The 15,329-nt window shown below is 46.2% G+C and overlaps 1 protein-coding gene and 1 pseudogene across 1 annotated transcript; one reads left to right on the top strand and one right to left on the bottom strand.

Moving 5' to 3' along the window:
• The first annotated feature begins 1,610 nt into the window (after positions 1–1,610).
• Positions 1,611–7,801, top strand: LOC136476596 (uncharacterized; annotated as a pseudogene).
• Positions 7,802–8,285: 484 nt separating this feature from the next.
• On the bottom strand, positions 8,286–13,592 carry LOC136476594 (uncharacterized). The gene is made up of 7 exons (XM_066474494.1): positions 13,261–13,592; positions 12,892–13,133; positions 12,532–12,717; positions 12,327–12,422; positions 12,182–12,253; positions 11,966–12,082; positions 8,286–9,686 (listed from the first exon to the last, which is right to left on the bottom strand). Exons 1-7 carry the CDS (start codon positions 13,490–13,492, stop codon positions 8,526–8,528), a joined length of 2,106 nt encoding a protein of 701 aa, XP_066330591.1. The 5' UTR covers positions 13,493–13,592; the 3' UTR covers positions 8,286–8,525.
• Positions 13,593–15,329: the final 1,737 nt, after the last annotated feature.

The raw sequence follows: 15,329 nt of genomic DNA, 5'->3' as shown, positions 1-15,329 counted from the left end.
GCCATTAATTGCGAGTATCAGTCCTCCAGGATCATATCGTGTCGTTGTGTAAACGCACTGTCATGGGATCTTGTCCATGTCTCCAAAATGGATCTGCTCACCACGTGCAGGATTTCCCAGTTGCTGTACAGTGTACAGCACTCTTCCTGATCCTCAAATTTGTTGGGATGCAGCTAGCTGTCCCTTTTTTATTTTTTTTTGAGGGAAGTCCCTTTTGTATTATTCCTTTCCTTCTTTCAAGAACAGAATGCATGCATCCAAACACAATAAAGAGATTAAAAAAGAGGCAAATATTAAGAAGAGAAGATCGTCTTCTGGAGTGGATGGCGACAAATCCTTTAATCCCTGGAGTCAGAGAAACGAACTTTCCGACTGGCAAATTTTGCAGATGGAGATACGATACTACCACCGTGTGTCATTATTTTTTTTAAAGCGAAAGTCTGCAACTCAGTTGAATTGTGAAATAAAGTAAGTACATAACACACGCGGCGCAGTCTAGCCCAAGTCAAACTATCTTTTAACTTTGACAAAGTTTACAGAAAATAGCATCGATATTTACGACTTTAGATAGATATACTATGAAAATATATTCTATGATAAATTTAATTACATATATTTAATGTGTTAAATATTGATATACTTTTATACAGATTTGGTTGAACTTAAAAGGTATGACTGATCAAAACTATTCTAGAATCGACACACCGGTAGCGAAGTACTTCCCTCCTTTCTAAATTATAAGATATTTATTTTTTTTTAGATATATAGTTTTTGTTGTACAATTAGATATACACTATATTTAGACATATAATAAAAATACTCTATCTAGAAAAGTTAAAACGTCTTATAATTTGAAACGAATGGAGTAGATTAGATGATCACCAATTGAGTGTGCGACGTTGCATGCTCATCTGGTAATGTTTCCCTAGATATCTTAGGCCACATAACCCCTACCACGTCTCCATGGATGTAAGGTCACACTTGAAGCATGAACATTATTTTCGGGGGAAGAGACGGGAAAGTCTCCGATCGATTTCAGAACGCAATCCTCCTCCTCTCTGAATAATTAATTGGTCATGGTCATCCACTCATACATCCTCAGTGTAGGATCGGAATCCACGCGCGTCGTCGTCGCATGCTGGGATATGATCGAGATGGAATGGAAAACGGTGAGCATCTTTTCCTTCTTCTAGATGGATGGCACGTAGACTTGACGGAGGAAGAGGAAGAGGAATTGAAGCAGCAGCAGTTGCTTCAGGGAGCGAACAACTCCATCGTCAGTCACAGGTCGTATCTGTGTGTGTGTGTGTCATTTCTCCGGCTGCATGCCTACGTTGGTATTTCTGGAAGACGACTAGGAAAACTCAAAAACATGTGCTACGACTTGCATGCACCATACCACTCTAAAAATACACATTGGCTGCTATAGTGGATTCTAGAATATATATACATATATATTGGCGGCCACTGCTTATATATATTTAATACATGGTCTACGGTTTCAGAACACTATTTTGGTACTGTTCTCTGAGTCAAGAGTCGCCAGCTCGCCCGCCATGGACGATGCTTTCTTCAGTTCCATTTTCTATTATCCTCTTCAGCTTACTACTACCATCTAGTACCCATTATTATTCCAACTCACATTCTTCACATATAACTATAGCTTATATATAAGCTACACTGGGTTTATTTTGTGCAGCTTATAAGCTATACTTATATATCTAGAACAAGTTGCAACTAACAGTACATCGAACAATACATTCTCTATTTCTGCAGCTTCTTCAAATCAAATAGAAAAAAGCTAAGGTCAGACCTGTTTATTCTGCACCCTCTTTTACTCCGTCCGTATAGCTTATTTTCTCCGGGAATCACTTCTGTGAGAAACTGTATACTAACAGGGCGACTCTTATTCTGATTCTGGTGTCTCACTGGTAATGGCTGACGAGTCACGTGTCACCATGGATGCCTCTTGAAGAATTTCTTGACAAGGAAAACAAGAATCTAATTAGGAGTAGGACAAAACAAAAACAGCATCGTGTCGTGTCACGACGTACAGCACACTCAGAAACAAACAGCATTACTTATTATATATAAAACCCACCCACACAAAGCCGGGCGCCTTTCTGAATTCTGCGAGAGCTCTGCTCGTGCTCGGCGATTCCGGGTTTTCCTGCCGCTGGCATTCTTCAGGCTCAGGTATCGCTCTCTTCCTTCCTCGTCTGTTGTTGTTCAAGGATGATGATTCCTACTCTCCATCGCCATGGATGGATGCCTTGCGTTCAGGCTTGCTTGCTGTTTCTTGCCATGTGGCAGAGGCTCCTGTGTGTGCCTGCTGCCTTCTACAATCCCTCTGCATTCAGATTCTTGTGCTTTGTGACTGGCTGCAGATAGATCCCTGATAGCTGTTCATCTTCAACCAGCATGGGAAGTGAAGAGTTGGAGCAGGCCAAGGTAACCTTCTCAACCACTTCTCTGAACTGTGTCTGTACTCTGTAGTAGGATCTTTCCTTCAGAACCTACCGCCATCTCTTCTTCGTCCTTTGTGTTGCTATGGCGTATCCATTTGTTTGTTTGGTACTGACAGTTTGTGTTCTTGGATTCCTTTTTTTCAAGCACTTTCTCATCTCTTCTCTACAACTTACCCATCATGAGATGAGATGTTCCTTGGATGATCTGCAAGGATATTCTCGATCTTCTCCAATCCAACCACCTCTATCCTATCCTCAGCAACCAAACTACTAGTCTGACATGACTGTTCCTTCCTGGTTTATCTAGCTGCTCTCGGGCATCGACTGCTCACAGCCACCAGCAAGAACTTGGCAGAGGAGATTCGACGATGAAGGGAAGAAGGTTGCCATGTACAACTTGACCATGAATGACTTGATGGCAATTGTAAGTTACACACTAGTGTTTGGCTTCAATTATTTTTGAACAAAGGGCTTTATTATCTTTTATATACAAGGTGCCAATTTAAGTGGTCATACTGGCTCTTTCCTACTATATATACTATTTTCCTAGGAGGAGGAAAATGCCAAATGCTCAGCTGTCATGATCGCCATAATTGCTACTGACTGACCTGAAAATAGCAGCTGTACTTCTCATATATACTAGGATGCAACTGATTGATTACGCTTAGTCATACTCATACCAACAATTATCAATAAACAGCTGTTACATTACACTATATTCATGTGGAGCAATAAGTGCACATTCCTTTTCTAGGTTGACAACACTGATCAAACGGTTTGTGGTGGCATTGTAGGCGCCCTTGTTTGTCAAAATACTGAAGCTGCGGATTGAAGAACACGCCAAAGGCCGAGTGGGTTACCCCCCTTTACCACCAAACTTTATGATTGTGTTTGTTTTCCCCGAGATCAGCTTTATGATTGTGTTTCAGTGCTGAAAGATGACTTAGATTATGCTGTCCTGTCACTAAATTTTTTTTAAAAAAAAAATCTCGCTTTTCCAAAAGGTTGATGCTTATGATCCTCTGAGGAAATGGATGGACAACTGCTACCGCGGTGTACCGCTCGGTGGGATAGGGTCAGTTTCCTCAGCCTTCTATGTATAATAAATCCTAGAGAAGCTAAATTCAATATTTGAGCACCTTAAATTTGCCTATAGCTGATGACAGACAGTTTTTTCAAACCGGCTTTCGTTATATTTCATCAGTGCAGGAAGCATAGGGAGAAGCTACAGAGGGTACTTTCAGCAATTTCAGATATTCCCTGTGACGCATGAAGAGAAACCTATCCTAGCAAATCAGTTCTCGGTAACCATTCTGTAACTCCATTCATGATTTTTGCAATGCCCAGCTGCACTCACTCGACTGTAAACAACTTCTGATAGCCAACGTTTTGTTACCTAGGCGTTTGTTTCGCGCCAGAATGGGAAGAAGTACTCCACGGTATTGTCAGCACCGACTGCTGATCTTCTCAAGTGAGCAGTGAAATCCTAAAATTGTTACTTATATTATGCACTTGAATAGGCAGGACATATCATGGTCATGTTAAAAATTAATTTGCAGGGGAGTCGATAAATCCGGTATTGGATCTTGGGACTGGAAGCTGAAGGAGGACAAATGCACCTACCACGCCATGTTCCCAAGATCATGGACAGTATATGATGGTAAGTTAGTTGCAGCATTTCAATTTCCGAGTAGCAACTTTAACCAAACCATGTCAGTTAGATGAAGACATTTGAAAATTGCGATGCAGGTGAGGCTGACCCTGAGATCAAGATCACCTGCCGTCAGATATCGCCCTTCATCCCACACAACTACAGAGAGAGCAGCTTCCCAGTTGCGGTGTTCACATTCACGGTACAGTTTGTTTTTTTTTCCCTCTCATCTAAGTACAAAGTACAGCTTAAGTATCTGTTCGGATATAAACACACATGCACACCTCACACACACACACCACCACCACACACACGCACACCTCACACACACACACGGTACACGAACAAGCCTACAACTAAGGCAACTGAAATTATTAATGGAGAATAAATCTCCGAGGTGAGGGACGAGTGGTCGGCACGGAGCAAGCCACAGGCTCCTGCCACTCGCACTACGCGCGGTCCTCGTACAATTTGTTTTCTTGTCCTTCTGTTTTTTCTACAGATTCAATGACTGAAATCGAGTTGCAGCATGTTAACAAATAATAAGTAATGCTGACGCCTGCATTTCAGGTGCATAACTCTGGGAGCACAGCTGCAGATGTGACACTGCTCTTCACCTGGGCAGTAAGTGCAGGCCACCGCCTTTGCTTGTTCTTTTCAGTACAAAGGGGATGGAATGAAACATTTGGGAGAAGACCTGACTTTTCATCTTGTATCCTCTTGTAGAATTCAGTTGGCGGGAAATCAGAACTGACAGGAAACCATGTGAATTCCAAAATGACGTAATGAACAGCATCACATTACTCTCACCTCCTGCTAATTCAGTGTAACAGGAATCACCGAAACTGTCGTCTTACTTGTTGCAAATGTGTTCTTGGTCGTTTGCAGGGAGCACGACGGCGTCCATGGCGTTCTCCTCCACCACAGGTGCGTCTGATCTGATATTCCATGGCGCTATCTTCGCTGCATATCCGTTGTGTAAATGCCATTGCTTGACCCTGACGCTGACGCCAATGCAGGACGGCGGGAGGGCACCCTCCGGTGACGTTTGCGATCGCATCCCAAGAGACGGACGGCGTCCGCGTCAGCGTCTGCCCGTCCTTCACGATGGGCCCGTCCAGCTCCGGCGAGTTCTCGGCGGCGGACATGTGGGACGAGATCAAGAAGGTAGACACCTCACCTCTGATCCGTCCATCAATCGATCCAGACATCCTGTTCTCTGCTGAGTGCTGACACGCGTTTGCTGCAACAGCACGGCGCGTTCGGGCACGCCGGCGCCGGCAACGCGGCGAGGGCGGCGTCGAAGGCCGGGTCGTCCGTGGGCGCGGCGGTGGCGGCGTCGACGGCCGTGCCGGCTGGGGCGACGCGGGTGGTGTCCTTCTCGCTGGCCTGGGCGTGCCCCGACGTCAAGTTCCCCGCTGGAAGCACGTACCACAGGTGAGTGCGCCGCGCGTCTTCGCTGACCCTGTTGCAATGGCTGGCCGGCGGCTTGTCACTGACATGGAGTCGTGTTGTGGATGGGGCAGGAGATACACCAAGTTCTACGGCGTTGATGCCGACGCAGCTGCAGAGCAGCTGGCTCATGATGCTCTTCTTGGTTAGAATTAGAACCTTTTCCTGACTGAACCGGTCCTGCAAAAGAATTTCATTTTGTTTGACCCTTGTTTGAATTTTGAATTCACTGTATGACTAGAGCATATGAACTGGGAGGCCCAGATCGAGGAGTGGCAGCGACCAATCTTGCATGACAAAAGGCTACCTGAATGGTAAGAAGAACTTCAGTCAGATCAATGTCATGACAATATGAACAAAAACTGACAATGCAGCTTTTGGTCTGAAATGCTGAATCATTTGGTGTCATCATCAGGTATCCAGTTGCCCTGTTCAACGAGCTCTACTACCTCAACGCTGGAGGCACCATCTGGACAGGTAATATAACTGCGCCGAGCTAATGATCCAGTCACAAATGATTTTTTTTTGTGAACAGCAAATGATTAGTCAGTCACTGAAGACAAAATCCAATTTTTTTGTTCTTGACTGAACTGGGGACTGATGATTGATGAATAACAAGAGATACTATGCTACAACAGACGGACAGCCTCCGAAGAAGGCGGGCTTCGCTTCGTCAGAGCCGTTCTCGATCGACACGCTCCTCCCAGTCGCAGCAGGCGGCAGCGCGGTGGACGGCGTCGTGCGCGCGGTGGCGTCGGCGACGGAGCGGTCCCACTCCGCGGCGGCGGCGTTCGGCTCGTCGCTGCTGCGCGGCGGCGAGGACAACGTGGGGCAGTTCCTGTACCTGGAAGGCATGGAGTACAACATGTACAACACCTACGATGTGCACTTCTACGCCTCCTTCGCGCTGCTGTCGCTCTTCCCTTCGCTGGAGCTGAGCCTGCAGCGCGACTTCGCCCGCGCCGTGCTCCTCCACGACCCACGCCGGCGGCGCACCTTCGACGGCCGGACCGCGCCGCGCAAGGTGCTGGGCACCGTGCCGCACGACGTCGGGCTGAACGACCCCTGGGTGGAGATGAACGCGTACATGCTGCACGACCCGGCGCGGTGGAAGGACCTCAACCCCAAGTTCGTCCTCCAGGTGTACCGCGACGCCGTGGCCACGGGCGACGCCGCGTTCGCGGAGGCGGCGTGGCCGGCGGTTTACATGGCCATGGCGTACATGGACCAGTTCGACCGCGACGGGGACGGGATGGTGGAGAACGAAGGGATCCCCGACCAGACGTACGACATGTGGCCCGTCTCCGGCGTCAGCGCCTACACGGGCGGGCTCTGGGTGGCGGCGCTGGAGGCGGCGGCGGGCATGGCGCGCGTCGTCGGGGACCGCCACGCTGAGGCCTACTTCCGCGCGAGGCGCGACAGGGCGGCGCGCGTGTACGACGCCGAGCTCTGGAATGGCGCTTACTTCCGGTACGACAACAGCGGCGGCGCGACCAGCGAGTCCATCATGGCGGACCAGCTGGCCGGGCAGTGGTACGCGCGGGCGTGCGGGCTGGAACCCGTGGTGGAGGACGCCAAGGCACGGAGCGCGCTGGCGACGGTGCTGGACTACAACGTGATGAGGGTGAAAGGCGGCGCCGTCGGGGCCGTGAACGGGATGCGACCCGACGGCGCCGTCGACGCGTCGTCCGCGCAGTCCAAGGAGGTGTGGCCCGGGGTCACGTACGCCGTCGCGGCGGCCATGGTCCACGAGGGCATGCCCGAGGCCGCGTTCCGGACGGCCAAGGGCGCCCACGACGCCGCCTGGGGCAAGGACGGCTTCGGGTACGCGTTCCAGACGCCCGAGGCGTGGACCGAGGAAGGCGGCTACCGGTCGCTGCACTACATGCGGCCGCTCGGCATCTGGGCCATGCAGTGGGCGCTGTCGCCGCCCGAGCTCCACAAGGATCTCAGGGCACCCGGCGCTCGGTCGGAGGAAGAGTCAGTCGCCGGCGGACGCCGCACTCGGGCAGGCACAGTTCGAGAAGGTGGCGAGCATGCTGAGGCTGCCGGAGGAGCAGCAGCCTAAAGGATACCTTTGGGCCATCTACAACATCATTAGGCAAATTGTGCTCCCAGCATGAGAGCTGAACGAATTCTTACTTCCATACCTAAAGCAGCAGTATCGTTGAATGCAAATTGGATCCACTATTATATGATTATATAGAGATGATGAAACTTTTATCTTTCATTTCAAACAAAGACCGGCATTTTCAAAGCTAAGGCTTTTCCATTCCCATGCTAACTGTACTAACATGATTCGGTCGGATCAAATACAAACAAACCCACCGAGTTTGGACGAACAGCACAACTGCGCTGCATAAACAGAATTATTGCCAACTCGCAAGGGCACTAATCATTCTATGAATATGAACCACGAAACAGAAAGCCAAACGCCAATATTTTTATCTATAGAAACGACAGGGCAAATTTAGTCAAAATTGAGATATTTTGACTCTCCAAGTCAAAATTTAGTAAAATTTACAGGAACAGCACAAGAGCAAGCCGGAAACATAATTATTGCCAACTCGCAAGGCCACCCATCATTCCATGAACCACGTAAGAGAAGCCAAACACCAATATTTGTTTACAGGAACAACAGCGCAAGAGCAAGCCGAACATAAAAAATGACTCGGGTAAACACAGATCCAAATATTACTAGACAAGCTGCGAAGTAGCGAAACAAGGTTTCATTCAAACTGAATAGGATGTTTAAAGTCACATTAACCAACTACTAGTAGGTACTACAGAGATGCCAAGTATCACAAACTCAAGGGGTTACAATCTCTTTTGATAACGAAGTCAAAACCCTACCCGATGCATCCACAGACATCCAAAAGATGCAAACATTGGAACAGGCGCCAAAAGCGGTATCCAACACAATCTTGCTGTCAGCAAAGTTTGAGAGACGAGGCTCATGCCGTCCACTGCCCACCAGCACCATATCCAGCAGCAGCAGGCTGTGGCGAGACCCCTTTTGCTGCAGCAGGCTGTTGTGGATTTGCAGGGGGTGCAGCATAGCCGCTCTGAGTCGCTGCTGGTGCTGCAGACTGATCATAACTTGGAGGATTTGTAGATGGCTGTGTGTATCCTGCCTGGCCATACGCAGGCTGGCCGGCTGCTGGCGCAGAGGAGGCATAACCAGCCTGACCAGTTGCCTGACCAGGAGGACCATATCCTGGCTGTGGGTACGCACTTCCATAGTTAGGATCTGCTGGAGCTCCCTGGTACCCATAGTTAGCTTGAGCTGCTTGATCACCATATGCTGGTTGGGTCTGCGGGTAATGTACATAGCCACCTTGCTGTGTGCCTTGCTGAGGATAGCCTGGAGCTGCTGGTGCACTCTGACCATATGGAGCTGGTGCTGGCCCACCCTGCTGTGGGTAACCCTGTTGCGCATACCCATCAGGTCCAGTTGCTGCACCGTATGTTTGCCCATAAGCAGGAGGCTGCTGAGACGGCGGCCCATAAGATGCAGGTGGCGCCTGGTAGGAGCCATCTGCGGCCGGAGCACCCCTGGGCGGCCATTGTCCAGGTCCACCGTATGGAGGCCTAGCATAGGGATCTGGCTGTTGAGGATAGCCTTGCTGCGGGCCCATTGGTGGCTGACCATAGTACTGCTGGTTCGGAGGGGGAGCATTGTATCTAGGATCACCATACCCATGGCTGTAGTTCTGTTGAGGCGCATGTTGCGGATACTGAGGTTGGCCATAGTTAGGAGCCTGGGATTGCCCATAACTGTTGTAATTCCCTGGCCCAGGAGGGTAGCTTGGTGGCTGGCTATCATATGGCTGAGATCCCTGCTTGTAGTAGTCAGAACCACCACCACCCTGGTACGAAGGATGGGGTGGAGGGCCCTGCCTCTGGTCCCAGCCCATGCCACCTCTTGGTGGTCCCTGCGGCGGGTAGCCACCGTAGGGTGCGTTGTAGTTTTGAGGTGGAGGCATACCTCTAGGTGGGTATCCATAGCCATGATTCTGAGAACGTGGCCCCCACTGAGAACCAGCACCATGACCCTGAGGGCGGTAACCTTGTGGACCATATCCGCCAGATTGGTTTGTATTCTTTGAAAATGTCTGTACAAGAAAGCATGTTAGAAACCAAAAGGGGAAGTAAACAACAGACACTACAAACTAACATAAAGCCAAAGGTAATAGGAAGCCATCAAGGGGCAGCCAGACTACATTGCAGTTAAATAAGAACAGCATTAATTAAGAATATATATGACTGCATAGTAGCTCATATCTCATACTTCTTAAACACTGTCCAGCATTAATCACTAATAAATCGTTCAAGAAACAATGTTTAATAAAGAAATCCGTTAACAAAATCTCCACAAATTTCTGTGCACAACATTATGCAACACCATTAATACAATAGGAATATCAACAATACCCTTGGTTAACCATCATTAAAAATTGCAACAAGAAATGTAGAATAAAAAGAAGGGTTACTTCAGAATTTAACATATAGGTGCATCTCATAAACATAAACAGCTTCAATAGAGGACACAATAATATCGAGATTAAATGCACTGCATCACACATTATCAAATAGCAACCGTTACTAATGGGGGGGAAATAACGCCAAGCAACCCAAACTCTAGTTAAGAGTGTCATACCAAATAAGTAACAATGTGTAAATCCTTAATCATTTAGCTATAGCATATGGAAGTTGTGTTTTGAAGACAACATACAGTCACAAACAATTCAGTTTAGCAAACCTATACATGGTGATGTAGTAGCCTTGTCATGGCAATGATACACTTGTTGCAGTCTTCCAATGCCATACCATTTCTGTTTCCTTTCGGAAATAGGCAGCCTTACCAGTTACCAACTACATAAACCATGCAAGGGTAAGGGATAATGATCAATATCCCTCTTCGGTGCAAGTAAACGATGACCCCCATGAAGAAAGCTAGCTGTATCTGCATTAGGATGCCCAACCAACTCCAAATTGGCACCTTCAACAAAAATCATTGACGGAAACTGGAAGCGAGTGAACTTGATGTGTCAGTTCAGACTGCTTATGTAGGAAACAGAATCATATCTTATCTAGCAACTGGATAATCCGCTGGTATGGTAATACAGCACTTGCAAAGCTATAGTCATGGACATTGACACATTGTGATCCATTTTAATTCAATTAAGCATGCCCATGTTTATTGTTAAGGGTGATAGATGAGGAAAGTCCTACTCATAGTGTATGTCCTACGAAGAATAGTAAGCTAATGGGATCAAGAATCCAATCAGTATCCAGATCTCCCAGACGAATCATTTGCTATGTATTACGGCTCAAAAGTTCATTTCTGAATTGTATGCACTCTTTTTGACTCTTCAATAATTCATATTATTTAACAAATAAATAATTCAAGAACTTTGCTCCAATAGACAGGTATGGAATGGAAGCATGCATGATCCAGTAAAAACGAGAAGAGAAAATAAGCCATAAAAAGTTCACAGTGCTTAGCACCCAGGATAAGGGATTTTGACGAGGGAAAGGAAGTGAAATATTCATTGAGGTAATGAATCTGATTTACAAATTTTACATCCTTAATCTTGAGAAAGCAATGGTGTCGCGTTTGCCTTTCATCAGAAGATGAGAACTCAAACATGAAGAACTTACCTTCCAGCCCAATTAGGCACTGCTATATATCAAGATGGATACTTCATACAAGGCCAATTGTAGAGAAGAGTGATTAGTTTAAAACAAATCTTAAAATTCAAGGGTCCAACACTCCCCAACAAGAGAAATGGCAATATATCCACAGTATGAATAACAAAGTACGGAAGCAAATTGTTTTTGTTTATAACAAAAAATATCAGTACACTTGGGACACCTATACAAGCTAGAAAGCTTATCAGGAAATTCTCAAACTTGGACTTGATCAGAAAGATGGTACGAATTGCATGCAAGGCATATTATGAAACCCAAATATCAGTACACTTGGGACAACTATACAAGCTACAAAGGTTATCAAGAAATCTCAAGTTTGGCTTGATCAGAAAAGATGGTATAAATTGCATGCAATGATAAAGCAGGCATATTACAAAACCCAAAAGCTAAGAAACCAATCGGACAATAATAGCATTGTAATAAGGCCATGTTCTCAATAGGCATGCCACGAATTTGTCTTGGGTTAAAAAAATACCATGAAGACAACATTGAATTTGGTATCTACATCACAAAAGTAACCATATCATGAACCAAGAACAATCAATCATGAAGCATGATCACATCATCAGCAACCATCAGATCACAGAATGCATGAACAACCAAAAGCATAAAGTAGTACTTAACAATGAAAACACAAATTCGACTACCCAAAAAAAAGGACAAAGGAAGATCACATCACCTGATTCATAGCTTGCTTGATCAAATCCTTTACAACTTCAATCTGCTTCTTATTCCCAGTAACACGTACAATTCTTTCAGTCAATGTAACACCCTCTGGAGGATGTTGGGGTATTAACTACAAAAAAAATTCAAAGTTATCTCCTTAGACCTCTCAGTATATATGAGTTGTAGAAGTTTGATAATGGCAAGCCACCATGACAAGTGACATATCCACCTGAATACGAGCACCAGATTTGGTCTGCATGCCTTTAATTGTCTCACCCCCTTTTCCAATAATGAGACCAACCTATGAAATAAAGGTAATGGTTGAACATATAAAATGGCACACTATAACAACATCATTAGCACCAAGAAAGAACCTTGTTATCAGGAACTGTCATCTCAAATTGCTCTGATCCAGGCTGTCCACTTCCAAATCCTCTAGCTATTAAGGCAGGGGAACCGCCAGCCTCAGCCTGGAATAGAGGGTAGAGCATCCAAGGAAAATTTTAGAACTAGCAGTGCAGGTGAAAATATAGCTCAAAGGGCAACTCAAATTAAGGAATCAGCACATATTCAGTGTACCTCAGCTATGACACTCTTAATAAGCTGCTCTGCTTTATCAACACTTCCAAGGGTTCCAACTAGTTCAACTGACCGAGTCAGGGCATTTGAGTCCACATCGGCGTCCTTGGTGATTTGGATCTGTGCACCCGAGCTCGATTGCAAGTTCCTAATTGTCTCACCAGATTTTCCAATAAGGACACCAACCTGCATGAATTCCCGCAATTTGAATAGACTGAACAACATGTTTGTAAAAGAAACTGTAGTTTGCTACAGTAAATGTTCTTCTCTCTGTCATTCAGTTCTCGACATTCAGTGCAAGACCTCGCTAATAATATAAGCAGAATCTGACAGTAAACAAGCTTGTTGGGATTAATATACCTTGCTGTTGGGCACTTCGATCTTACGAGAAATCTCCTGTGCATCAGTTGCTGCATCACCTTCCTGCTGGGGAGCTACAGCTGCTGCTTCAAGCGGCTTCTCATCAGAAGCCGAATCCGGAGCAGGAGCGGCCGTGCCGTTATCACCATCCATCGCTGCCCCATCGGTCGGAGCAACCTTATCCTCCGCAGCTGCGGGCTCCTCCACATTCACGGAGGACCCATCGTTCTGTTGCTCAACCCCTGCTCCCAATCGAGAGAAACGAGCGAATCAATCAATTGGATGAGCCGCAAGCTTCATCTAGAAGTAAAAGCGCACGCGCCAGCGATAAACCATAGATTCCAGACAAGGGGGGACTGAGAGATCCACCTGTGGCGGCGTCGGGCTCGCCGTCCACGCGCGGGCGCTTGGCATCCTCGTCGGTGCCGTTCGCCTCCGCGTCGGCGCTGACCTCCTCCAGCTTCCGCTTGTTATCGACTTCGGCCGTCGCGGCCTCCTCCTCCTCCTGCGCGGCGACGGCGGATTCGGCGGCCGTGGGAAGCTCCTCGGGCGCTACAACCTCCCGAGGCGGCGTTGGCGGCGCGGCGTCAGCGTCCGCCATGGGGAACGAAAGGATTAGGGTTTGAGGGTTTTCGCCGCCCCGTTTTTTTTTTCTTAGCACGGGTCGGCTTGGATGTCCTCCGGGTGACGAGATGCAGCCCGTGGATGTCCTAGCCCATTTATATACAACGGGAACTACGGGCGTTTCTTGCTGCTTATAGTACGTGTCATATGAAGAGAAACGTACTCGTATTTCAATGTTGTGCTCTTTTTTTTTGGGGTGCAATGTTGTGCTGGTTTTGTTGGTGAAAGTCAAAGCGTATTCAAGCGTATTTGTAATATTTATAAGCTACTCCATAACGTGACACCAAAGTAAAGCACTCCCTCCATTCAAAAAGTTGTATTGTAGATTTGGTTAATTTAAGATAGTTTAATTTTGACTATACCGCAAATTTGACGGAGACAATACTGAATACTATATATAATATATATATGAAGTATAAGCTCGTCCTATTCCAATGGCCTCTAAACGTGTCGACGTCAATGTGAGCCATCACTATATGGTCTATTTGATTTTATGTACTTTTGGAGGGGAAAAAAACTTATTTTTGCATGTGCGTATGATGAGTGTTTCATATGCACAGCCCTATTCATTCTTCAATGTGCGGTCTCCTTGTGCTCATGAAGGCGCACTCACCCATCAACATGTCAAACCCCCCCCCTTCCCCTTCCTCGCATCTCTCTCTCTCTCTCTCAAATCTAGCGATCTCGAGATTCAGTACCTGACCAAGGTTAGGGTTTTGAGGTTTCGGGTCGGGGATTGGAGTTTTTGTGCTCTCTAGCTATAAACGATAGTTTGGGAGGGCTGGTTGACAAGTGGTGGTGGCAGTCGAGACAAGCGACGGGGTGGGTTAACAGGAGCGTTGCACATCAGAACATTTGGAGAGGCCATTTAGGCGCTACACATCCAACTGTCATTAATCAGGTAAAACTCATCGGAAGCAAAAAAAAGGGGGGGGGGGCTAGATTCTTCACTAATTGGTAGTCCAAAATGATTGTGGATATTTTTTTTAGTACACATAGTAATGGCACCCCACATTTGTTTTTGTGACGCTAATCAATTTGGACGGCAAATGATGACTAGAACGCAAGGAACCGCCGCAAGAGTAATGTGATGGCAACGAGAAGATGACAATATGTGGAACTATGGCGTGTTTTCCTTTTGCACGTGGAGGTTCTATAAACAGTTTTTTTTTTGCGTGAAGATGGGATAGAGTGACAGTTCATCAACGTAAATGTGAGTTCAGGAAGCGACAAATCTAGCTAGGCCTGAAATTAGGTTCCTTTTATTTATTGGTTGCTGTTGGAGGTGGATTTTGAACGGTCTTGGAGTTCCTTAAACTTATATATAGTACCCCTTCATTCCAAATTACAAGATGTTTTAACCATTTTTTATACATAATAACTTTTGCCACTATATCTAGTAAAATAACATATTATATCTACCAAAGTCAAACGTCTTTATAGTTTGAAATGGATGGAGTATAGTATATAAGACACCATTTCCTTTAAGTAAAAAATTGCAAATCCTTCCATGTCAATGATGCTTGTCCCATCCAAAGTCTTCTTTGCTTTCGAAACTCACTGAAAGCACGGTTGGCTTATGTCATTTGTGAAATTCTCTCATCTCTACCCTTTTTTATATATTATATATAAAATCTCGTTGCGCTTATGTCATTTGTGAAAGCATCCTCTCATCTGTCATTTCTACATGTTTTTTTTATAAATATATAAAAACTCATCGCACAGAAGTTGTAGCCAAGGATAACCAAATTTGAAAGGCACCTTGCGAATTCGAACTTTCTACGTTTTCAAATCAAATCAAAAAACAGAAAACG

Source organism: Miscanthus floridulus, chromosome 8, assembly GCF_019320115.1.
Source record: "Miscanthus floridulus cultivar M001 chromosome 8, ASM1932011v1, whole genome shotgun sequence".
NCBI classification, from domain to species: Eukaryota; Viridiplantae; Streptophyta; class Magnoliopsida; order Poales; family Poaceae; genus Miscanthus; species Miscanthus floridulus.
The sequence above is the reverse complement of the archived record's forward strand: the minus strand, read 5'-3'. Positions and strand labels throughout refer to the sequence as shown.

Excerpts from the sequence above, each read along its gene's own strand:
- LOC136476594 (XM_066474494.1), bottom strand. The coding sequence starts at position 13,492 with ATGGCGGACGCTGACGCCGCGCCGCCAACGCCGCCTCGGGAGGTTGTA. Across the intron at positions 13,134-13,260 it reads CGAGCCCGACGCCGCCACAG|GGGTTGAGCAACAGAACGAT; the intron begins GTGGATCTCTCA and ends GATTGGGAGCAG. Across the intron at positions 12,423-12,531 it reads TTAAGAGTGTCATAGCTGAG|GCTGAGGCTGGCGGTTCCCC; the intron begins GTACACTGAATA and ends CCTCTATTCCAG.